This window comes from Bos mutus, chromosome 22 (genome assembly GCF_027580195.1).
Source record: "Bos mutus isolate GX-2022 chromosome 22, NWIPB_WYAK_1.1, whole genome shotgun sequence".
Taxonomy (NCBI): domain Eukaryota; kingdom Metazoa; phylum Chordata; class Mammalia; order Artiodactyla; family Bovidae; genus Bos; species Bos mutus.
This window is the reverse complement of record NC_091638.1, coordinates 1,992,143-2,018,515: the sequence shown is the minus strand read 5'-3', so window position 1 is coordinate 2,018,515 and position 26,373 is coordinate 1,992,143. Positions and strand designations below refer to the sequence as shown.

Below are 26,373 nucleotides of genomic sequence, written 5' to 3'. Positions count from 1 at the left end.
TGGGGTCGCACAGAGTCGGACATGACTGAAGCTACTTAGCAGCAGCAGAGTGCTGCACAAGGAGCCCTTTCTCTCCAGCGTGACCTCTTCTTAATTAATTACAGCTGCAGCAACCCTGTTTCTAAATAAAGTCTCATTATGAGGTACTAGGGGCTGGTACTTAAATGTTTTCCAGAGGGACACAAGTCGACCCTTAACAATATTGCAGGACATAAAATTAAGACCTGAACAGATAGAAACATACACCATAGTCTTTGTTTTGGGTACTTATTAGTATTATTAAAATATCACTTCTAAGTATATAGTTCACTAATTTTATTTGCATGTATATTTGTGTCTTTGGGGCAGAAGGGTGGTATCAGTGAGAACTGGGTAATTTTAAAGTTCATAGAGAAAAATAGATGCCAGAGCCACAACATGGGTGGTGGAAATACTCTGTGTCCTATTGGGGTGTGGGTTACAAAAGTATGTGTAGTTTTCAGCAGCATCAAACTCTATATATGATATTTTTAGATATGTAAATTATATACTAAAGGAAAATATAGTTGCAATAAATATCAGAGAATAACACAAGAAAGGTCATTAGAATTCCTGGTTGGGTTGAGGGTTGAAGGCCTTGATTCTGTGCTAATGCCATAGTGTTTTGATAACTGAATATTTACAAGTTGCCATCAAGTCAGCATGGCTAACACAGTATGAAATCTCATAAGAATTGACAAATAGATCTGAAAACAGGACTAATGACTTCAGAAATTTATCAGAATATATGAGAATTTACCACCTGAATATTTCATTAAAGGCAGTAAATTCACTTAAATGGAAAAATAATAAAAGATTAGACTACATACTGGGAGCTAAATAAAGTTGCTGAGTGAGTGAGTGAAAGTTGCTCAGTCATGTCTAACTCTGCGACCCCATGGACTGTATAGTCCATGGAATTCTCCAGGTCAGAATACTAGAGTGGGTAGCCTTTCCCTTCTCCAGGGGATCTTCCCAACCCAGGGATTAAACCCAGGTCCCCCCCACATTGCAGGTAGATTCTTTATCAGCTGAGCCACAAGGGAAGCCCAAATAAAGTTGCTATGTAATATCAAATTCCGAAAGAAATAGTAAATCAGTTCATGATTTAAATTTTAAAACAAGTTATAGTAAAAATTTAGAAAACTATTCATATAATTGAGTGGTTGAAGATAATTTTTCAAAGAAGGTAGGGAAATCTAACAGTGAAAGAAAGATGATATTTTTGACCACATGATATTTGTTTTGTATGTCCTTAGTAAAATCAGATTATGAACTGGGAGAAAATATTCGTTACATATAAAACAGAGAGTTTACTACACAGAACTTGTTAGAATTTCATGAACAGCCGTCAGTTGAAAACCAACTGGAAAAAAAGGCAAAAGGTAAGAAACAGTAAGAACAGAAGATGGAAAACTAGGCAGAATGCTCTTTGACATAAATTGCAGCAATGTCTATTTAGATCCACTTCCTAGAGTAATGAAAATAAAAACAAATGAACAAATGAGACCTAATCAAACTTACAGACTTTTTAACAGTGAAGGAGACCATAAACAGAGCAAAAAAGACAACCCACAGAATGGGAGAAAATATCAGGAAATGATGTGACTGTCAAGGGGTTAACCTCCAGAGTACCCAAACAGTTCATGCAACTCAATATCAAAGAAGCAAAGAACCCGGATCTAAATAGACATTTCTCCAAAGAAGACACGTCACCGATGGCCAAAAAGCACGTGAAAAGACGCTTAGCATCGCCAGTTATCGCGCTGGTCCTCACTTGTGTCGACTCTTTGTGACCCTGTGGACTATAGCCTGCAGGGTCCTCTGTCCATTGAATTTTTCCAGCAAAAATACGGGAGTGGGTTGCCATTTCCTGTTCCAGGAGATCTTCCCTACCCAGGGATTGAACATGGCGTCTTTTGCATTGGCAGATGGATTCCTTACCACTGCGCCATCTGGGAAGCTAATTATTAGAGAAATGCAAATCAAAACTACAGTGAGGTACCTCCTCACACTGGTTAGAATGGCCTTCATCAAGAAGTCTACAAACAATAAATGCTGGCGGACTTCCCTGGTGGTCTAGTGGTTTAAAAAAAATTCACCTGCCGGTGCAGGGCACGTGGGTTCAATCTGTGGTCTGGGAAGATGCCGCATGTTGCAGAGCAGCTGAAACTCGTGCGCCACAACTTCTGAAGCCCTCGCACCCTGGAGCTCATGTTTCTCAACAAGAGAAGTCACTACAGCAAGAAGCCCAAGCACCACAACTAGAGAAAACCCACGCACAGCAACAGAGACCCCGCACGGCCAAAAATAAATACATTTTCAAAGAGTGCTGGAGAGGATGTGGTGAGAAGTGCACCTCCCTGCAATGTTGATGGGAATGTAAACTGAGGCAACCACTACGGAGAGCACTACGGAGATTCCTTAAAAAACCAGCGCTGCTGTAGGAGCCAGCAGCCCCGCTCCTGGGCGTATATCCAGACAAAAGCTGTAATTCAGAAAGGTACATGCCACCCCTATGTTCATAACAGCACTGTTCACAGTAGCCAAGACATGGAAACAACCTAAATGGCCATTGACAGAGAAATGGAGAAGAAGATGTGGTGCGTGTATACAATGGAATATTATTCAGCCATAAAAAGAACAAAATAGTGCCATTTGCAAAAACATGGATGGACCTAGACATTATCATACTAAGTGAAGTAAGTCAGAGAGAGTCAAATATCATAGGATATCACTTATTTGTGGAATCTAAAAAAAAATAATAAAAATTAAAAAAAAAATGATACAAAGAAACTTATTTACAAACCAGAAACAGACTCACAAGCATAGAAAACAAATTTACCGTTACTAAACGGGAAAGGTGGTGGGGAGGGATAAATTAGGAGTTTGGGATTAACATATATACATTACTGTATATAAAATAGAGAAACAGCAAGGTCCTATTGTATAGTACAGGGAATAACTCAGTATTCTATATGGGAGAAGAATCCGAAAAATAATAGATTCATGTATATGTATAACTGAATCACTTTGCTGTACACTGGAAAATAATACAACATTGTAAATCAACTCTACTCAAATATAAAATAACAATTGTTTAAAAGTAAAAAAAAGAGAAAATCAAATTCCCAATGAACATTTGAAAACATCTTCAACCTTTAAGCCCACCAGGCTCCTCTGCCATGGGATTTTCCATGCAAGAATACTAGAGTGAGTTGTCATTTCCTTCTTCAGGGGATCTTCCCAACCCAGGGTCGAACCTGCATCTCCTGTGGCTCCTGTATTGGCAGGCAGGTTCTTTACCAGCTGAGCCACTGGGGAAGCTCTTAGCAGCAAAGAAAAGCAAAGTAAAGAATATTGTGTCTTTTTCACAAACATAATTTGTAGAGTAAAATCTAATGCTGGAAAGTGGGTTCTCTAATGCCTTGTTGAAGAGATTTTAAATATTATATCTACTTATGTAAAGTCATCATAAAAAGTAATAATCTTATTTGTAAAGATAATCATTATGCTTAATCTGCTTTATAATTTTACACAGAATTCAAGGGACTTGTATAGGAAAAGGCTAAAAACATCATTTTCCTTATATCTTTGAGCAGAAAGTTGAAAAAGATAAATAGGTGACCAGGTTTCTTTGAAATAAGATGATGTATAAAGTAATTTTAAAATAAGCTATATGAAGTGCTTTTTTATGTATGATTTGATAAACACTTTTTCTCCAGGTGATATAATTTATATATTTTTAGATATTACTGAATATTCTTTCACTTACTTTTTTAAAGGTTCTTGCATTAGTCTTTGTTCGCAAACTCATGGATCTGTGTTTCACAAAGAGAGAGCTTAGTTGGCTTGATGATCTCATGCCAGAAAGTAAGAAAAAGAAAGAAGACGACAAAAAGAAAAAAGAGAAAGAGGTAAAAAAAAAAATTTCAAATGTACACTATTAACTGACTGTTTAATATTTTATACCAAGTAGTAAACACTATTATAGTCACTTCAGTGGGAATCAACTCTTTCAGTCCTACTAAGAACCTTATTATTAAAAAGTGTTCAATTCAGTTCAGTCGCTCGATTATGTCCGACTCTTTGCAACCCCGTGGACTGCAGTACGCCAGGCCCCCCTGTCCGTCACCAACTCCCAGAGTTTACTCAAACTCATATCCATTGTGGAGAAGGCAGTGGCAACCCTCTCCAGTACTCTCGCCCGGGAAATCCCCCTGGGTAGAGGAGCCTGGTGGGCTGCAGTCCACAGGGTCGCACAGAGTTGGACACGACTGAGCAACTTCACTTTCATGCATTGGAGAAGGAAATGGCAACCCGCTCCGGTGTTCTTGCCTGGAGAATCCCAGGGACAGGGGAGCCTGGTGGGCTGCCTATGGGGTCGCAGAGTTGGACATGACTGAAGCGACTTAGCAGCAGCAGCAGCAACGTGTCCATTGAGTCAGTGATGCCATCTAACCATCTCGTCCTCTGTCGTCCCATTCTCTTCCTGCCTTCAATCCCTCCCAGCATCAAGGTCTTTTCAAATGAGTCAGCTCTTCGTGTCAACTGGCCAAAGTGTTGGAGTTTCAGCTTCAGCCTCAGTCCTTCTAGTGAATATTCAGGACTGGTTTCTTTTAGGGTGGACTGATTGGATCTCCTTGCAGTCCAAGGGACTCTCAAGAGTCTTGTCCAACACCACAGTTCAAAAGCATCAATTCTTTAGTGCTCAGCTTTCTTTATAGTCCAACTCTCACATCCATACATGACTATTGGAAAAATTATAGCTTTGACTAGATGGACCTTTGTTGGCAAAGTAATGTCTTTGCTTTTTAATATGCTGTCTAGGTTGGTCATAGCTTTTCTTCCAAGGACCAAGCATCTTTTAATTTCATGGCTGTAGTCACCATCTGCAGTGTTTTTGGAGCCCCCAAAAATATAAAGTCTGTCACTGTTTCCCGATCTATTTGCCATGAAGTAATGGGACCTGATGCTATGATCTTCATTTTCTGAATGTTGAGCTTTAAGCCAACTTTTTCACTCTCCTTTTTCATCAATAAGCTCTGCAGTTCTTTACTTTCTGCCATAAGGGTGGTGTCATCTGCATATCTGAGGTTATTGGTATTTCTCCCAGCAATTTGGATTCCAGCTTGTGCTTCATCCAGCCCAGCATCTCTCATGATGTACTCTGCATATAAGTTAAATAAGCAGGGTGACAATATACAGCCTTGACGTACTCCTTTTCCTATTTGGAACCAGTCTGTTGTTTCATGTCCAATTCTAACTGTTGCTTCCTGACCTGCATACAGATTTCTCAAGAGGCAGGTCAGGTGGTCTGGTATTGCCGTCTCTTTCAGAATTTTCCACAGTTTATTGTGATCCACGCAGTCAAAGGCTTTGGCATAGTCAATAAAGCAGAAATAGATGTTTTTCTGGACCTCCCTTGCTTTTTCTCTGATCTAGCAGATGTTGGCAATTTGATCTCTGGTTCCTCTGCCTTTTCTAAATCCAGTTTGAACATCTGGAAGTTCATGTTTCACGTATCGTTGAAGCCTGGCTTGGAGAATTTTGAGCATTACTTTAAAAAGTGTGCATACTTTTGTTTTTTCCAGTTTACAAATAAGGAAACAGAGAGAGAGAGAGATTAGTAAGTAGACTGTCCTAAACACAGGCTCTTACCCATTTTACCAACTGGCCCTCGGCCCTTACACAGAGATACTTTAGAAAAATTACATATGATATGTATATAAATCAATAGCCGTAAGAATTTACCAGATAACACAAAATAATTCTACATCACAGTCTTCCATCTAACATAACCTCAAATGTACATGAGTACATTTTAGCATTCATTTTAATTTTAACAGCATTTTAATAATCTGGCATATATAAGGACAAAAGTGGCATTAAGTAGATATCTTTTTATAGAAAATGTAGTAAAATTTTAGTTTTTATATTCAATATTATGTACCCTTAGTTGATTTGTATACTGAGATTTACATGAATACTCTATACTGAATTTGAATTTTTTAACAACCAGCTCAGTACTGCAACCAGTTATAAAGGGCACACTTGAGTTATGTAGCATAGATGATTCTGTTAATTTCAGTGCCTCAGTTCATTTTCCCAGTCAGAATATTGTTTGAAAATCAAAGATAAGATAATACATTTTTAAAAGTTGTGGTCCTATTTAAATAGATCTCAAAATTGCTGGGTTTTTTTTCCCCTAATTTTTGAGAGAAATGAGCACAATTTATAACTTGTGTTGCATAATATTTATGAAAAAGCATTTATTAAAGTTGCAGACAAATGCTTTTAGAAACTTGTTGGCATTTTTTCATGGTTTGATTTTTCAGTGCTGATTTATGGCAAATTACTGGTTTTATGTTTACTTTTAAATAAAAATTGTGACTTTTTAATGAGGATATTAATTGTGAAACAGTTAAATTGAATCTCCAAAATTTTTAAGAATTTTGTTTCCTTCAAGGCTGTATATATATATGTAAACATAAGCTTTTGATGATTTTTCAAATAGGATATAATTTATTTATAAAATACTTAGGTAAAATTGCTTGCTCATTACTTCCTATATCACTTAGAATAAGGTCATTTGCATATCACAAAACAAAAGCAGAGCTGCCTTAAACACAAGAGTTTTTTCTTTTTGTCCTATAAAGGGAATCTTGAAAGTTAAGTGACCTTGTGTGGTGGTTCCACAGTTGTCAGGAACTCTGTTAGTTTCTCCCAGCGCGGCGTAGACTTTGCATCCTCAGCATCCTGTGATGGGTCAGAGTGGCTGCTGAGCGTGGGCTGCGTTGGCAGCGGAGTCAGAGACGGTGGGAGGCGGCAGCAGTCCGACCGTGCTGCCCAGAAATGGCATCCAGGAGGTTCCACTGGCATCACACTGAGCTGCAGGGAGTGCTGAGAAATTTAGGCTTTATTGGTTTTTAATCTTACATTGTTTTTGTTAAAACCAGGTACATGGTCACCCCCAAGTTGTGGGATTTCTTTTCATAAGACAAGTGCTCTCTCCGTGTCTCCTGTACTGCCCCCTCTCCATCCTCATTAGGGTTGTGTCATGATTTGGGTTCATGTTTCTTAGCTTAGGTGTTCTCGACTTGAGGGGATGGTCAGAAAAGGGGCTGCTACTGGCAACGTATGGCCTGTTGTACATCCTCCATAGACAGGACTGGCTCCCAGGACAAGCAGTTGTTTGGCTCTAAATGTCAGTGTTGCTGAGACTGAGAAACCCCCACCTTATCCAAGTGAGGTTTTTGCTTATATTGTATTGTAATGAGAGCCATGAGATTTCACAAGATTTTGTTGCTCATTGTACATGGTGTGTACGTGCTCAGACATGCCTGACTCTTTGCAGCCCCATGGACTATACCTGGCCAGGCTCCCCGTCCATGGAATTTTCTAGGCAAGAATACTGGAGTGGGTTACCAGTTCCTTCTCCAGGGGATCTTTCCAACCCAGGGATTGAACCCGCATCTCTTGTGTCTCCTGCCTTGGCAGGCAGATTCTTTACCACTTGTGCCACCTGGGAAGCCCCCCTCTCATTGTGTACCTGTGTAATAGTTGATAATAAAATTTATGGAGATTTTCCTGGCAGTCCAATGGTTAGGACTCTGCACTTTGAATAGTCAGAGAACTAGGATCCCTTGTGCTATGTGGAGTCGCCAAAAGTAATGCTAATAGTAGTAAATTTTAAAAATAAAATTCATGTAGCTAAATTGATATTTAAATAGTACTAATGATTAACTCCCAGAGCTGGAAGGTATAACCCTTAAAAATTAATCTTTACAAGTGATTGTTTTCACCTTGTGTTACAAGTATGTGTTCATAATAATGAAATTTTCAGTCATGGCAAGTTAAATAAATATTGTCAGTTTGGTTGTCTGATTCTTTAAGATGCTGATATATTAATTGGTCCTGGAAATATTCTGCGAAAAGTTACCTCTACCCGTCTGTTCTTTTCAAGGAAGCTGAACGAATGCTCCAAGCTGGTGAAGACACTGTGCACCTTCCATTTGAAGGGGGAAGCCTCCTGCAGATTCCAGTAAAGGCGCTAAAATACAGGTGAGATGCAGCTTTGCATTTTAAAATGTGCTTCATTTACACGACAGTTGGATAAATGAGCCATGCGGTGTGTCTCTAAAGTCATGATGCCTATTTTTTAAACAATGACAAACACTGCACCTGACGTGTAGGCTGAAGGAGGGCTTCCTGCAGGTGGAAGAGGAAGTTGCTCACTCCTTCCCCTCCTGCTGACAGCAGCAGAATGCAGCGGGCAGGGAGAGACCTTGGCTTCCACGTCCAACACAGATTGTCCTGTCGTTCTCACTCCTTCTGTTTCAGTGAAGTTTAAACCCAGTCTTAGGATACTCCCATGCTCTCAGTAGTACAACTTTATTTTTTTCCCTTGCCCTCATTATGACGGAGGTTGGTGTGTGCTAGAAAATAACGCTTGTGGACGACCTTCCCACAGGTGACAGTGTTTAGAGGCCCTGGAACTCTCCTTCAGTTTTCAAAGGTATCATCTGCCCATTGCCAGTGAGGGCTCATACTAGGGAAAAATTAATGTTTATCATACATGATTTTGGCGATTTGTATTAAAATCTACAAACTAAATATATAGGTTGGGAAATGTAAGCCTTTTTTTTAGCTTTAAAAACTTCTATGATTTTTTTTTTTTAATATAAATTTATTTATTTTAATTGGAGGCTAATTACTTTACAATATTGTATTGGTTTTGCCATACATCAACATGTATCCACCACGGGTGTACACGTGTTCCCCATCCTGAACCCCCCTCCCACCTCCCTTCCCATACCATCCCTCTGGGTCATCCCAGTGCACCAGCCCCAAGCATCCTGTATCCTGCATCGAACCTGGACTGGCGATTCATTTCACATATGATATTATATATGTTTCAATGCCATTCTCCCAAATGATCCCACCCTCTCCCTCTCCCACAGAGTCCAAAAGACTGTTCTATACATCTTTGTCTCTCTTGCTGTCTCGCATACAGGGTTATCGTTACCATCTTTCTACATTCCATATATATGCGTTATTATACTGTATTAGTGTTTTTCTTTCTGGCTTACTTCACTCTGTATAATAGGCTCCAGTTTCATCCACCTCATTAGAACTGATTCAAATGTATTCTTTTTAATGGCTGGATAATACTCCATTGTGTATATGTACCACAGCTTTCTTATCTATTCATTTGCTGATAGACATCTTGGTTGCTTCCATGTCCTAGTTATTATTAACAGTGCTGCGATGAACATTGGGATACACGTGTCTCTTTGAATTCTGGTTTCCTTAGTGTGTATGCCCAGCAGTGGGATTGCTGGGTCGTATAGCAGTTCTATTTCCAGTCTTTTAAGTAATCTCCATACTGTTCTCCATAGTGGCTGTACTAGTTTGCATTCCCACCAACAGTGTAAGAGGGTTCCCTTTTCTCCCTCTCCAGCATTTATTGCGTGTAGACTTTTGGATAGCAGCCATTCTGACTGGCGTGAAATGGTACCTCATTGTGGTTTTGATTTGTGAAGAATTGATGCTTTTGAACTGTGGTGTTGGAGAAGACTCTTGAGAGTCCTTTGGACTGCAAGGAGGTCCAACCAGTCCATTCTGAAGGAGATCAGCCCTGGGATTTCTTTGGAAGGAATGATGCTAAAGCTGAAACTCCAGTACTTTGGCCACCTCATGCAAAGAGTTGACTCATTGGAAAAGACTGATGCTGGGAGGGATTGGGGGCAGGAGGAGAAGGCTGGATGGCATCACTGACTCGATGGACGTGAGTCTGAGTGAACTCCGGGAGTTGGTGATGGACAGGGAGGCCTGGCGTGCTGCGATTCATGGGGTCGCAAAGAGTCGGACACGACTGAGCGGCTGATCTGATCTGATCTGATCTGATAATGAGTGATGCTGAGCATCTTTTCATGTGTTTGTTAGCCATCTGTATGTCTTCTTTGGAGAAATGTCTGTTTAGTTCTTTGGCCCATTTTTTGATTGGGTCGTTTATTTTTCAGGAATTGAGCTGCGGGAGTTGCTTGTATATTTTTGAGATTAATTCTTTGTCAGTTGCTTCATTTGCTATTATTTTCTCCCATTCTGAAGGCTGTCTTTTCACCTTGCTTATAGTTTCCTTTGTTGCGCAGAAGCTTTTAATTTCAATTAGGTCCCATTTGTTTATTTTTGCTTTTGTTTCCAATATTCTGGGAGGTGCGTCATAGAGGATCCTGCTGTGATTTGCCTATGTTCTCCTCTAGGAGTTTTATAGTTTTTGGTCTTACGTTTAGATCTTTAATCCATTTTGAGTTTATTTATTTTTGTGTATGATGTTAGAAAGTGTTCTAGTTTCATTCTTTTACAAGTGGTTGACCAGTTTTCCCAGCACCACTTGTTAAAGAGATTGTCTTTTCTCCATTGTATATTCTTGCCTCCTTTGTCAAAGATAAGGTGTCCATAGGTGAGTGGATTTATCTCTGGGCTTTCCATTTTGTTCCACTGATCTGTATTTCTGTCTTTGTGCCAGTACCATACTGTCTTGATGACTGTGGCTTTGTAGTAGAGCCTGAAGTCAGGCAGGTTGATTCCTCCAGTTCCATTCTTCTTTCTCAAGATTGCTTTGGCTATTCAGTGTTTTTTGTATTTCCATACAAATTGTGAAATTATTTGTTCTAGCTCTGAGAAAAATACCTTTGGTAGCTTTATAGGGATTGCATTGAATCTATAGATTGCTTTGGGTAGTATACTCATTTTCACTATATTGATTCTTCCAATCCATGAACACAGTACATTTCTCCATCTATTAGTGTCCTCTTTGATTTCTTTCACCAGTGTTTTATAGTTTTCTATATATAGGTCTTTTGTTTCTTTAGGTAGATATATTCCTAAGTATTATTCTTTTTGTTGCAATGGTGAATGAAATTGTTTCCTTAATTTCTCTTTCTGTTTTCTCATTATTAGTCTATAGGAATGCAAGGGATTTCTGTGTGTTGATTTTATATCCTGCAACTTTACTATATTCATTGATTAGCTCTAGTAATTTTCTGGTGGAGTCTTTAAGGTTTTCTATGTAGAGGATCATGTCATCTGCAAACAGTGAGAGTTTTACTTCTTCTTTTCCAATTTGGATTACAAATTTATTTCTTTTTCTGCTCTGATTGCTGTGGCCAAAACTTCCAAAACTATGTTGAATAGTAGTGGTGAAAGTGGGCACACTTGTTTGTTCCTGACTTTAGGAGAAATGCTTTCAGTTTTTTACCACTGAAGATAATGTTTGCTGTGGGTTTGTCATATATAGCTTTTATTGTGTTGAGGTATGTTCCTTCTATTCCTGCTTTCTGGAGAGTTTTTATCATAAATGGATGTTGAATTTTGTCAAAGGCTTTCTCTGCATCTATTGAGATAATCATATGGCTTTTATTTTTCAGTTTGTTAATGTGGTATATTACATTGATTGATTTGCAGATATTGAAGAATCCTTGCATCCCTGGGATAAAGCCCACTTGTTCATGATATGATCTTTTTAATGTGTTGTTGGATTCTGATTGCTAGAATTTTGTTAAGGATTTTTGCATCTATGTTCATCAGTGATATTGGCCTCTATGTAGTTTTCTTTTTTTGTGGCATCTTTGCCAGGTTTTGGTATTAGGGTGATGGTGGCCTCATAGAATGAGTTTGGAACTATGATTTATTTACACATCTGATTCATCTGTATATTTATTCTGTTTACAAATAGCCATATATAGTACAAAATTCAGTTTTAGAAGGTATATAGGTTCCTTCCTTGACCAGTTAATGGAAAATATTGTTAATATCTAATTATCTTGCTTCAACCTTTTTTCATTTTTAACTTTATAGTTTTTACAGAGGTCACATTTGGACTCTATGTGTTGATTAGTTTTGAAAATGAATTCACAATTAATTTTTCTCTAATACTTTTTACTATTAATTTTTATCATGGGTATCCTTTCATGATTTTCCCTCAAATTTGTATATATCTTAAATGCCAAGTATAGACATTTTGATATATCCATGTATAGTGCTCTGCTTCTCTAGATTCTGTAAATGTTTATTAAATGAATCAATGTATTGACTTTGTGCTAAAAAGAGGGTGCAAGTGAAAGTCTTAGTTGCTTAGTCATATTTGACTGTTTGCAACCCGATGGACTGTAGCCCACCAGGCTCCTCTGTCTATGGAATTCTCCAGGTAAGAATACTTGAGTGAGTTGCCTTTCCCTTCTCCAGGGGATCTTCCCAACCCGGGGATAAAATTCAGGTCTCCTGCATCGGAGGCAGATTCTTCAGCGTATGAGCCTCCAGGGAGGTACAAAAAGAGTATAGGAACTGCCATGGTAGTTACTGGTGACTCAGCAGTTTGCTGAGATGTTGGCCACTTAATTTCTGTAGGACCTACATTAGCTTTTCCTTACTGTGATCACACATGGACCTTGACAAATATAAGTGGAGTCCATACTTATACTTTCTGATAGTTAACAAAAAGAATGGGTATACATACATATATTTACTTTGTCTAATCATGACATGAGCCATGATTAATGCCATTTTGCTTAAAACTTGAACATCCAGAATGCCAGGAATTGGCTGACCTGTTTGTCTGCCAGAACTTTAAGTCTGCCTGCTTTGGATTTGTTTGTGTGTGTGTGTGTTAGTCACTTAGTCATGTCCGACTCTGCAACCTCGTGGACTGTAGCCCGCTGGGTTACAGTGGAATTCTCCAGGCACAAATACTTTGAGTGGGTAGCCATTCCCTTCTCCAAGATTTGGATTATATGCCATAAAAATGAAGTAAGATAACTTAGCAACATAGGAAAGCATTTGGAAACTGTAAAGTCTACAAAATATGAAAATAATTTATTGAATGTAGACAAAATTTTTTCTATCTAGTTCTTACTTTGGAGGTAAACAAAGTGTCTACTTTCTTCAGAGAGGGAGTCTCAATTTCTACTAATGGGAAAGTAGGGAAGAAACATTTAGAACCTAGAAAGTGTTTCAGGAATTTCTCTTTTCAATTATTGGAAGTTGGCAACTGAGCAAAGAAACATTTTCTTGGGGTAGACCGGGTTTCAGGTACTGCCATGGTGAATCTGGGTGTCCAGATGTGTGCGCTTGTAAAAACTTGGTAAAGCAGCCTTGGAGACTTTCCAGAGATTCTGTCACTCATTTCTGCAGTCTTCCATCATCAATGATGTGCAGACTTAACGTGTGAACAAAGGCCTGCTCTATAGCCCTTTATAACCTGGCTGCCACCACAGTGTAATTTAACATCTGTTTTGACATTTGTATTCGTTGTTTGTTTGCATGAAATATTTTTGTTTGGGTGAAGAAAAAGGACTTGCAAGTGTGTTTCTATTAACTTCCTAGTACTTTCTTGTTACTTGGGACTGACAACCTTAAGCCCCAAGATACTTATGGATGTCTTCATTACTGGACTTGGGGCCTTGAGGTAATTTTTGCAGTATTTCATAGAGACACAATATAATTACATTTGTTTCTTACAATGAAAGGAAGTATTTTGTTCTTTGGATTTTGATAAATTTTATATAGTAATAGTAACACTTTGAGGCTACCATATTACTGATATTGTAATAACCAGCTAAAAGTGGTACTGACAAACCTTTTTGGTATTTTATCTGTTGAAGTATTTTAATTTCTAATTTTAAAGCATCCCATTTCCCAGAATTCTTTTTAATGATTTGTAAAAACTTTGAAAAAAATGTTTTAAGTCCTAGTTGTTACTTTTCTTTATGTACTTCGGATAGTTGTTTGCTGCAACTGGAATTTGTGCAGATTATAAAAGTTTTCTAATTGACTTGATGCTGTATCACTTTTTATATTTAAAAGCACATTAATATATTCATTTCGCGTTATTTTAATAGTATACTTATAGCCAAGATAATCACCTTTGAGTATCATTGCCAAGTTAATTAGTCTCATTCCTAGTTTTGATTATAAGGAAAGATGCAGTTCCCTATGAGACCTTTATAATAGAACTCAAAGTACTGATATCTTGCTGGACCTTGGTTTAAGTGCATGGCAAAGAGTTTTCTCCATTTTAAGTTGATGAAAGCAAATATTATGTAGATAATAAGAATGACAGTATTAATGCTTTTGCAAGTACTGAATACTAACCAGAAAGTGTGTTTGTTCTTCAGTGTTGATCCCTCAGTTGTTAACATATCAGATGAAATGGCCAAAACTGCACAGTGGAAGGCACTGTCCATGAACACTGAGAATGCCAAAGTAACCAGACCTAACACGAGGTAGCTGTGACAATTTATGCATTTTCTAACTGTAGCGACTTCTAGTTTACTTATGGATAGCTATTTAGGAAACCATTCAATTTAACTCAATTTACGTAATTTATATTCTCCTTACTTAACAAAACCAACATTTTTTTCTTCCTCTTTCCTTCTTCATCTGTCCATCATTTTACTGTGTCCTGGAGCAGATACGGGTACTGATTTTTTTTTTTTTTTCTAAGTTTATAGTTGCCTACTTCAAAAAAAAGAATTGGCATTATATTGTAATAAAAATAAATATATACATATGGAATAAATATATAAAAGATCAGAAACCACATAAAGAAAAAAAATTACTAAGGGTTGAATACTAAAATAGAATGCTGCCTCAGTTATGCTCTGATGGTCCCCCCAGAAATATACCTTGTTCTGTTTTGTTTCAGCCTACTCTATCTTCTGATGAGGTAAACATTTTCCTAGGAGATACTTGTAAGAAATTTAATCCATGATTGTAAAGGCCATTTAGTTTTATAATGAACCATGTATTACACAACTGTTTCATAACCCCTTATGTTTCTTGTTATGTAATAACTCTTTTTTTCTTTCTTTCTCCCTCACTTTAAGACCTAAACTTCAGGAATTCTGACTTGATAATCATTAGTACTTTAACCCCTCATGTCTCTGGAGAAATTAGGTATTATCCTGTAGAATACTCAGTCTTTCAGAGTCAACAGAAACTTATTTTGTGTATACTTTGTTCCAGACACTGTATTAGACATATATGCTTTATTAGACTGTATTTGCAGCTTGGATGTCAGATTAAAACTTCCCGGCAAGCAGTCACAGGTTTTTCTCCATCTTTCCCTGCCTCCTTTAGAACTTTGCTTCTGCTTAATCTTTGTTACCAGATTTTTTTTTTTTGCTTTTCTCCCATCATTTCTTGAGTTTTAATTCTCTAAGCTAGACTGTTTCCTTCACTTATATATATGATCTCAAAAGTTTTAAAGTTAAACTTTTTGTCATTTTGGATTATTTCATGCAGCCCAAATTTCACTAGATACTCTTTTAGTAATTTTTAGTAATTTTCAACTCCTGTCAGCACCCCTGGCCCACAATGTTAGTATAAAGACCTTAGACTAATATTATTTTGTCTTTTGTAAGTACTTCTGCCTTTCATTCAGGTTGCCCCTCAATTCAAAATAGCTTAGGAGGAAAGAGAATGTTTTGTTATGTTGTTCAACAGAAGAATGTTTGAGGTGTCTTCTTCAGTTTTGTCTGGAGAAGGCAGCAAACCATAGCATGTTTCTATATTTTGAAAAATGTTCAAAGCCCAGATATTCTTATTATAATTAATCAGTTAAATTCATGTACACAGAATCATTGTTTTTGATATTAACTGAAAATGTAGAATCTTGTATTTGTGAACTTTGGGGAGATAAGGTTTGGAAATTTGTTCCATTTTGCAGGAAATTATCTGATGTTTATTTATACTGACAAAGGTTAAATAATTTTTAAAATATTAAATATTTAAATAGTTGTTTAAATTATTTAAATTTGATTATATGTTTGTCAGTAAAAGTCAAGTGTTACAACTGTTCATATATAAAGTAAAGCTATTAAGTCAGGCGTAGTCTTCATACCCTAACCAATTTTGAGTTATAAGAAAATGTGAATTTCAGTGGCAAAAATATATATTAAAAAGCTAAGACTTTTTAATATTTGCCTTTGGGCATCAAAGTTTACTGATATGAAAAGAAAGCAGTAAGATAGTAATGGCAGCTGGTATGTTTATAGTATGAATAGCCATCTCAAAGGTATTATGGATATTTACTGTTGGCCATGTGTGAATGTAATATTTGACCATTTCAAAATTACTTATTCTCATTCTTTGTTTTAAATAGCCCTGAAAAACCTGTAAGTGTGAAAATAAATTTTGAAGATGAACCAAGAAAGAAATACCTGGATGCTGAAACTTCATTATAGATTTGAACCAAGAAGAATTATATATACAGATAGATTAGATACATATACATATATGTGTGTGTATATATAATGTGTGTGTTTTGTGTTGCTATATATAACAATATTGTATGTCATGCCCCTTATGCGTGACTACTGGGTTTTTGGGTTTTTTTTTTTTGAAGTAGTGTCTGAAGTTTGTTAGGAGCACCATGGAGACTGTGTTTATAATGAAATGGTCTCTTGGAAGTGAGGTACATGGTTCTTACTAATCAAATATTTATTTTTCTGTTGGAAGTTTTTTTTCTGATCTGCAGTAGAAGAATGTGGGAAAATGCATTCAGTCTACTTTTCTTTAAATCTGTTCTTAAAAAAAAATAATCTTTAAATCTATTTAAATCAGTGGCAGTTCATACCAACCTTAAGTGATATGTGTTTTGTCCATATTTTTAAATTTTTTCCTTGAGTTGCTAGAAATGTTGCCATATGACTTCCCTTCTGCTAGTGCGCTGAGGGGAGAGCAGGGCGCTCTGCCTGTGCTGGGGCGCGGATGCCGCTGCGTCCCTCGCCCCGTGCGCGCCCATCACGGTTCCCGGGAACCTTCTGCTGCAGGGCTACAACAGTGGAAGCCTTCTAGAGAAGACCTGCGTTTTGACCTTTATATTTTTGAAATGTATTTTAAACCTTAGAACGCCCACATCTAGGTTTCCATTCTGATAAACAAGTAAAATTGCAAGTGATTTTATAATTTAACCCTGGTACCAGTCATTAGTTAATGAATTTTAAAAGCTATAAAATACCAGTTTAAACTAGTTAAACTTTGTTGCCTTTATAGAATTTTTTTCTATATCCTAATACCCTTTTAGAGCCCCATATGCCCACTCTGTTCTCTACTTTTGATGTCTTTTATGTAAAATGTGGTTAGTTTGTATCAGGTTCAAGTTCTTGATTATTTTTCTGTAAGTATAATTAATCAGGAGTCAGAATTCTCTTAAGTGGGTTAACGATCAGTATTACTTTCTTAAGAATTACCTTTTGTTTTCTCTTTACGTTGTTCTTTCTGTTGTATAGGTAATGTTTAATAGATTGTTATCTGTGGTTTCATTTTAAGATATTTAATTTATTTTAATTGATATGATGCTTAAATGTTATATAAACATTTGAAAAGATGACACATATAGAGTAAATTTAATGTAGACAGTTGGTGCTCACTTGCGTTTATGGTTTATTATCTAAAAGCAGTTGATAGATTTTACATCTTTGATATAAAGCACTGCCATATTTGTATTTTAAAAGAAATTTAGACTTACTATGTGTATAGCTCAGATTGATGACATTCTTCCTAGTTTGTGTTTGTGTGTTTTATTTAGATTTTGGTTTTCTGAGCTGTCTTTTTAACTTCTAGCAAATCTTTTTAGTCATCTTTTATATACTTTTTAGCTCCATATGAAATAAATAAATATCGTTCTTGTTAAGCCTGTAGGACTGGATGAATGGGGTTGTGAAACTGATTTGGCAAAAGGATGATTTCTAAAAACCAAACGAGTATTGAGAAGCCACTGAAATACTGAAAATGATAACGTGAATGTAAGGATGAAAATTTCAATGAAATCCCAGTGCTCTCTTTAATCAGTTCTAATCAAAGTACAAAAGTATGAAGAGTTGATCTTATAGAAGATCATGAGCGATGCCCAAAGCTGATGTTTTAGCAATTCTAGCAATCCATTCCAAACTACTTAACATGAAATTTCCACATCTAAGACCATGTTACCCAATTCTAGTTAAAATAACGGATTCACCTTCTGCCTCATGGGAGGCTGAAAATGTAATTTTCTTTAGAAAGTGTAGCTGGCATCTTTTGGCGCTGCCTGAAGAAGAGAGATGCTGTGGTACTTGGTGAGAGAGTGGTACCCATGGTGCTTGTTACTGTTACGAGCTTCCAGTGAAGTGAGTCCTTTTTGTTCATAGCAGCATAATCCTTTCCAAAGACCCCAGTATTTGCTGCTACAATTTTGTAAACTGCCCTGATTAACCTGAACAAGATGATTTCCTCACATCATTTCCTTGGGTCTGGACGTCACAGGGTTAACAAAGTGTGCTTATTTTACAGGAAGTATATTTTAAAATTTAAACTGAAACCTCCTTGGGATCATAGTGTTTATGTGATTTTATTTAATTATGAAAACTGGCTATCCAGTGCCAGAAAAACCATGACTTACAGAATGCTTTGCACTCCATGTTTTTACTGTTTTAATTGTAAAATAGTTTCTGCTTTCTTTTGACTACTTGACTTACCAAATGATCCGATATGACTACTCCATTGAAAAGCAAAGCTAATTCATGTTTAAGTAATAGCTTGTTTTATGTGGCTATGATATTTTCCCACCGTTTTTGGAAAATAACCATCATGGATAGCATTCTTTGAAAGATAGTGAAAACTTTTATTTATACTTATATTGATTTTTAAATGTTGCCTTAAACGTGTATAGATGAGCAGTAGTGATTGCTATGTACTGATTTACCTCAAGGTGCAAAAGTATTAATAAACCTGTGCATATTCCATTTATAAAATAAAGTCATAGAAACAGCCCTGCACTTCCTCAGATGCCTTGGTCTCCAGGATAGAGCTCAGAGCTGCTGAGTACCTGGGCTGTGGGGCTGCTCAGGACACTCTTTCTTCCACCGGTTTTATTTATTATAGACATCTGTTTACAGAGACTAATAACATCCTCATGTTGACCATCTGAAATTTAGTTTCTTTTGAATACTATTTCACTCTAATATTGCAGCTTTGGGGAAGACAATGAACTCTAGTTACTTCCTTGTGATAAAAGAATGATGCTCTATATTCTCTAATATTAGATACACAAAGTGAGGTGCGTGATCTGTCTAATGGCTGTTGTCTGTGTGAGTGTGCCTGTGTGAATGATGTGGTCAATCATAAATCTCTCAATTTGTTTTAAAAAGCTGTGGCATATCATTGTTCATATTTGCCAAGTCTATAAAATGTGTAGGACAATTTTTTATGTGCTAATGCATGTATTTATAAAGCAGATTTCTTTACCACTCAAAATTACTAACTTTTCTATCCATTTAAAAAACCATTTCTGTTTCTTCCATATACCCAAAGTTTATGTATATATGTAATAGCTTTCTAACCTTTTCCTTTTGCAAAAAGTAGGTTCAGAATTCTGTAAAAAGAAAAGTGGTTTCTGAAACAGAGGTATGACACCAGAGCTTGCCGTTTTTAAAGGATTGTATCATGTACAACAGTTATGTAAATGTGCTCAACAGTATAACATGTGAATCCTGTTTTAAAGTGCTCAGATTTCGGATGTATAAGCCATTGATATAACATTGTGATTCAAAAATGTTTAAATTAAATAATTTAATGTTTTAAATTTATTTATGTAGATCACATCATTGTTATCATATTCAATAGAACTATGTGAACTGTTTTTTGGTTTAGTCCAACAACTATTTATTTTTTTAGAAAGTTAAAGACTTTAAGGACATTCGAAATTTTAAATAGTGTTCATAATTCAGAACTTGGCAATTTTAATGTAAAGTTGGTACTTTTCTAACTTTAAAAAGTAATGTAAAAAAAAAAAAGTAATGTAAGTGTCAATAGTTGGAAATGGAATCATCTAAAGATAATTTTTTAATTTAATTAGCATAGATTGACTTCTGCAGTTGACTTAGAGTAATTGCTGTTTTTTTAATCAGATTTTTGTGCATTGATTGATTGTTGTGGTTTTCCTTTTGTTACTTTCATATTAAAAGGTATTTTTTGTTTTGTTTTGGGGGGGTTTATCTTCCAGTGTTTACTCCGTTTAAATAAATAGAAATTGAATTTATTGTTCATTTATACAGTATTTGATAGCTTGGTATAATAAGAACAGTACAGTTCAAATTTTTATGACTTTTATAATTATCAATACAATGATATTTTCTATTATAATAAAATCCAAAGTAAATTAAACATTTAAAATGTAGAACTGATATTTTTAATCTATATGAAGTACAAGTATCTACCAGTCTAGAATGTGAATAATCTTGCTTTTCAAATCTGTTTCATAAGATTAGAAGAAAACTATTTTTTGGAGATGTTATTGAAGTTGAAAGAGCAATAAAAGTCTACTGAATCAGTCGTTGAATATTGTCTTTACTTTGGTATTAGAAGAGCCCCCCCTACACGAGAGGGGATGGGGAAAAAGCAAGTAATTTCTGTTTGCTGCCTCCTGATTTTCCTGTGCTTTAGTAAGCAGGAGACAGAAAAGAGGAAACAGTGAGAGAAGAAAATGAAACAAAACAGTGTGTGTTTCACCATGATTTTGTGATAGTTAAGAAATAATGAAATTAAAGCCCTTTAAGATAGGCTGGTCCAGTATAGTCCCTATTTTAAGACACATCTGTTTAGAGTGAGAATCTTACAATGTGGAGTGTAATAAACACGCATCACATTGCATGATGGGTAATGAGCATATCTCAGGCGTGCTTTTCTTTTTTGTTTTTAGTGATTAATTTTATTATGGATTTTTTTTTAGTAATAGCCAATGACGGGGTTTGGTCTGTCTTCCACTAGGCACATATGGAGCACTTCTTCCTGTGTTTTCTGGACTTGCTGTAAGGTTTCCGATTTCCCACAGTGAATCTGATAACCTTTGGGAGTGAGATGGAAAAAAGTGCTTAAGGTTTTGGAAGCTTCATTTGAAAGTTCTGTTTACATTTACTTGAGGGAAGAAATATTTTTTGTCAATGTATTATCCCAGCTACAGAGCCCTGAGATTTTGTGGGCATTGAGGGTGGGGAGAACAAAGAAAACGGTGAGTTGCCCACTCAGTTTTGTTTACTCTGGCTCCTTAAGGCAGGTCTGATCTCTCCAGCATCAGTTCTGTGACCTTCACATCACTAACTGTGCTTTTCATGGAAACACTCCTATTGTTTGGAAAACCTTCCTTCCTGTTTCTCTGCTGTTCTTTCAAAGCTCAGCGTGAGTTGTGCCTTTTCTTCTAGTTGTGCTCTCCGTGTGCTGTCTGCTGTAAGAGCGTTTTCCTGCCTCCACTCAAGAGTGTGTGTCTGTGTTTAAAAATACTCTCTTACTGTTTTTGTTCTTTTCCTAGACCAGTGGTCTAGGGGCATTTTAGAAATTTGGGGAATTGTTTTTTTGTGTGTGTTCTTGTTGATTCTGAATATTTATTTCAATATCTATTTAAGGTACTTTTGTTTGTTCCTTATGTTAGTTATGACATTATACTATTTTACTTTGGAACGTGATTTATATAACCTGTGGATTCACATTATGATAGTGAAAGGGGTGTTCAGAAACACCAGTAGGGGATTTGAAGTCCTACAAACTTGGACTCTACCACGTCAGCCACGAGCCTGATGCAGGCGTGAGCGCCTTGCGGGCCTTGTGTCCGTCTCACCTCAGGAGCACAGCATGGGCGGCGCCACCCAGGTGGGAGTGCTGCCCCTGTCCTCCAGAGCCCCTGGTGTCCCAGGCCTCTTAATCGTCTATGTGACTGTCAGTTGTATTCAGGGGAGGCCGAAACATTAAGATTTTATTTTAAGAAAGAAGAGAAAGAGAAAGATGGGAAGCTCATTGAGTATTCTGATAAAAGTTCAGAGGAATACTTTTGTCTCCTGCTTAATATTTAAAATGTCTCTAGAGAATACGTCTGCCTTTCCTGTCACGTTTTTGTTTTGAATCAGGTTTTGGAAGGTTTAATCACCGCACGAATGGACATGCCCATGGGGCTTGAAACTATATTAAGATGAGATTGAATTGTTCAGGGAGCAGCATGGGGGTTAAGGCTGGGCTCTAGATTGGAACTCTTAAGATCTCCCCTGCGTCCATCAATTACCAGCTCTGCTATGGGCCACCTGGCTCTAAACTAGGATGAGAAATAACCAGACGATGTGAAGAGTAAGTCAAACAACGATGAAAGAGTTTGGAACAGTCCCTGGCACAAAATAAACGCTCGTAAAGCTTCATAATGTGTGCACAGTCATCTCACACACTAGTAAAGTAATGCTCAAAATTCTCCAAGCCCGGCTTCAACAGTACGTGACCGTGAACTTCTGGTAGGTCAAGCTGGATTTACAAAAGGCAGAGGAACCAGAGATCAAATTGCCAACATCCTTTGGATTATAAAAAAAATGAGACTTCCAGAAAAACATCTACTTCTGCTTTATTGACTATGCCAAAGCCTTTGACTGTGTGGATCACAAAAAAAACTGTGGAAAATTCTTAAAGAGATGGGAATACCAGGCCACCTGACCTGCCTCTTGACAAACCTGTATGCAGGTCAGGAAGCAACAGTTAGAACTGGACATGGAACAGCAGAATGGTTCCAAATCGGGAAAGGAGTACGTCAAGGCTGTATATTGTCACCCTGCTTATTTAACTTTTATGCAGAGTACATCATGAGAAATGCTGGGCTGGATGAAGCACAAGCTGGAATCCAAATTGCCGGGAGAAATATTAATAACCTCAGATATGCAGATGACACCACCCTTATGGCAGAAAATGAAGAAGAACTAAAGAGCTTCTTGATCAAAGTGAAAGAGGAGAGTGAAAAGTTTGGCTTAAAGCTCAACATTCAGAAAACGAAGATCATGGTATCTGGTCCCATGGCAAATAGATGGGGAAACAGTGGCAGACTTTATTTTCTTGGGCTCCAAAATCACTGCAGATGGTGACTGCAGCCATGAAATTAAAAGACACTTAACTCCTTGGAAGGAAAGTTATGACCAACCTAGATAGCATATTAAAAAGCAGAGATATCACTTTGCCTACAAAGGTCCGTCCTGTCAAGGTTATGATTTTTCCAGTAGTCATGTATGGATGTGAGAGTTGGACTATAAACAAAGCTGAGCACCAAAGAATTGATGCTTTTGAACTGTGGTGTTGGAGAAGACTCTTGAGAGTCCCTTGGACTGCAAGGAGATCCAATCAGTCCATCCTAAAGGAGATCAGTCCTGGGTGTTCATTGGAAGGCCTGATGTTGAAGCTGAAACTTCCAATACTTTGGCCACCTGATACGAAGAGCTGACTCATTGGAAAAGATCCTGATGCTAGGCAAGATTGAAGGCAGGAGGAGAAGGGGACGACAGAGGATGAGATGGTTGGATGGCATCACTGACTCAATGGACATGAGTTTGAGTAAACTCCAGTAGTTGGTGGTGGACAGGGAGGCCTGGCGTGCTGCAGTCCGTGGGGTCGCAAAGAGTCGGACAGGATTGAGCGACTGAACTGACTGACTATATTTCTCACAAAAATGAATTCAAATATGCTTGTCTTTTTCTAAACTTTTTAATGGGCAAGTCCATTTAAGTTTCTCCTTCTTTATAAAATGAGACGATCCCACTTTGGTTTTGTTTCAGTAGGCTGAACACAGCTACCTTATTACTAACTTTTCATTATGCATGTTCCTTTCATTTATGCATGGATGTGCAACCTATATCCTATCATTTATAATAAATTGTACATGTTCTTGTTCCATAATGATTTATCCTATGAGTTTTTCTGATGTGAGTTTGCTATATAAGAAGATAATGATTGAAATTCTTTTCATGGATAGGTAATTCAGAAACCAACCTCATAAATTACCTTATTTCATGAGAATGGCCATGAAACAACATTGAAATCAGTAATGTGATTTATAAGTACCCCTTAAAGAGTCCAGATACAATGCTGGAGTCACTTTTCTATAAGCATTGAGTATAAATAATTGGGTTTATTTTTACCTGAAACCTCCTCTATGATCATAAGATAAAATGAATAAATAAATAAGAAAACTTCAAAGGAAAATAGAACACAGGATTAAAGATTTCGAAGACAGTTATGAAGGAACTAGCTGAGTGGAGGAGAGAAGTTTGCCTAGGCAAACTTGTGGATAAGAGTATACTTATCTGGTGCCTCATGGGAAAACCTGTGTTTCAGGAAGTCAGCGTACCCAATGTGATATATACATATATATATGGCTGTGCAAAATATCAAGAAAGGCTTCCCATGTTCCTAGGAAAGCTGTATTTGGAAATATATAAATTATGTAAATCATGTTACATAAGGAAGTCCAATAGGAAGAAACCTCCTATTGTGTAAGTGATGTGTAAGTAGTAGTTTATTATGTATGTGGAATCCAGAAAGAAATAGTCATATATATATAAGTAATATTTGCCCAGTCTTTCAGAAATATAATGGTAAATATACTCACCAGTGTGAGTAAGGGGAAATGTAGTGAAAACACTACCTCAACAACTGCAGTTGCCTCTCTTAATGTAAGGTATGAAAAGAGGTGAGCGATTAGGATCCTCTAGTGGCAAACGTTCCAGGAGGTCACATGAACTTAAAGCCCTCCAGCTACTCAGGAAGGTTCCTCATACAATGCTCAGGCCAGCAGCAATAGAGTGTGCATTTTTTTCCAGGGGAATTTCCAACACCCATGTTTGTTTGATCGAGTGACAGATGTGAATCACCGCTCATGTTCTTATTGATGTTCTGAAAATTTGTTGTCCAGCTTCTTCCTCAGCACAACAGACCACTTCTCAAATTCTTTCCTGATTAGGTTTAGGAAATCAGACCACCATTTTTTCTTTGCTTTTTTTTCCCTTTTTTTCTCTTTTCCCCTGATTTTGCATCTTTATTAAGACACCATTGGTAGTATACAAGAATAGTTTTAATGTAAACCAAGATCTCTGAATCTCTCTTTCCATGCATACGTCCTGCCTATAATACTACATTGTGTGGGACACCATACTCTTGAATGCCTTTTTTCACTGTGTCTGCCTCTCAACACCCTTTTACGGGGATGTCTATTTCTCTTCTGTGTATCTTTAATTTGTTTTCTGAAGCTTGGTTCCACTAATAAAATTTTATTTCCTGGTTTTTTTTTCTTGCAGTTTTTGTTCCTCAGTTCAGTTCTGTTCAGTCGCTCAGTCGTGTCTGACTCTGCGACCCTGTGAATTGCAGCACGCCAGGCCTCCCTGTCCATCGCCAACTCCTGGAGTTCCCCCAAACTCATGTCCATCGAGTCGGTGATGCCATCCAGCCATCTCATCCTCTGTTGTCCCCTTTCCTCCTGCCCCCAATCCCTCCCAGCATCAGAGTCTTTTCCAATGAGTCAACTCTTCGCATGAGGTGGCCAAAGTGCTGGAGTTTCAGCTTTAGCATCATTCCTTCCAAAGAACACCTAGGGCCGATCTCCTTTAGAATGGACTGGTTGGATCTCCTTGCAGTCCAAGGGACTCTCAAGAGTCTTCTCCAACACCACAGCCTCACAAAAGTGACTTCTAATGCATTTGCCTAATTTTCCTGACCCTTTTCGTGGGCAAGTCCATTCGAAGTTTTTCTGAAATGGGGCTATATTCCACCCTGGTTTTAGTTCAGCAGTTTGAACACAGCTCCTTCATTACTGTTTCTTCATTATTCATGTTCATTATCTATGCAAGGATATGCATCCTTAGGAAGGAACTGCAGTTCAGTTCAGTTCAGTCGCTCAGTCGTGTCCGACTCTATGCGACCCTATGCACTACAGCACGCCAGGCTTCCCTGTCACCAGCTCCTGGAGTTAAACTCATGTCCATCGAGTCCATGTGATGTTAAGAGGTTTTTTTTAAGCTGTCATAAAATTCAAACATTTCTCAATAAAAAGATTCAGGCTCTCACGAAAGATTAAGCTCCTTGCTCAACCCCACAAACGAGCTGGTGACAGGTGTCCACGCGGCTCACAGCCATGTCCCCATCTCCTGCTGTGGGCCAGAATCGTTCAACGTGTCTCCACGTCACACAGAGGCTCCTCAGCAGGTTGCACTGACCTGAAACTTTTCACAGTAAATCTGCTTTGAAAGGTAGTGGATTTTTAGTCCATACCAGTTCTTGAAATTAAGCACCCCAAAGTGAAGCTGCTCTTTCCCACCCATTTTATCTCAAACGCCGAAGGTTGGTACCCGAGTCCACAGGAGCCCGGAGGGCAGCTAGAGTCTGTGGGAGGCGGCGCCGCGCCCCTCAAGCCCCACCTCCCCGCTCGCGTGGCGCCGCGTGGCCCTGCGCGTTCTCCGCTGCTACGGCAACCTGAGGCCGGCGTCCCCGTCTCCACGGCCCCAGAACGGCCGCAAGTGACTGGCT

At 37.7% G+C, this 26,373-nt stretch overlaps 1 protein-coding gene across 10 annotated transcripts in view; it reads left to right on the top strand.

The window, feature by feature from the left end:
• Positions 1–20,389, top strand: part of SLC4A7 (solute carrier family 4 member 7) — a 124,186-nt gene extending 103,797 nt beyond the window's left edge. For 7 of the 10 annotated variants that reach the window (XM_070359781.1, XM_070359778.1, XM_070359786.1 and 4 more), the window contains 4 exons: positions 3,804–3,935; positions 7,985–8,082; positions 14,196–14,303; positions 16,184–20,389. In XM_070359781.1, coding sequence (XP_070215882.1) covers positions 3,804–3,935; positions 7,985–8,082; positions 14,196–14,303; positions 16,184–16,265 — 420 coding nt within the window. In that variant the 3' untranslated portion in view covers positions 16,266–20,389. The remainder of the gene's footprint in view (positions 1–3,803; positions 3,936–7,984; positions 8,083–14,195; positions 14,304–16,183) is intronic. The other 3 variants (XM_070359783.1, XM_070359782.1, XM_070359788.1) reach the window with 1 other exon arrangement.
• The last annotated feature ends 5,984 nt before the right edge of the window (positions 20,390–26,373 follow it).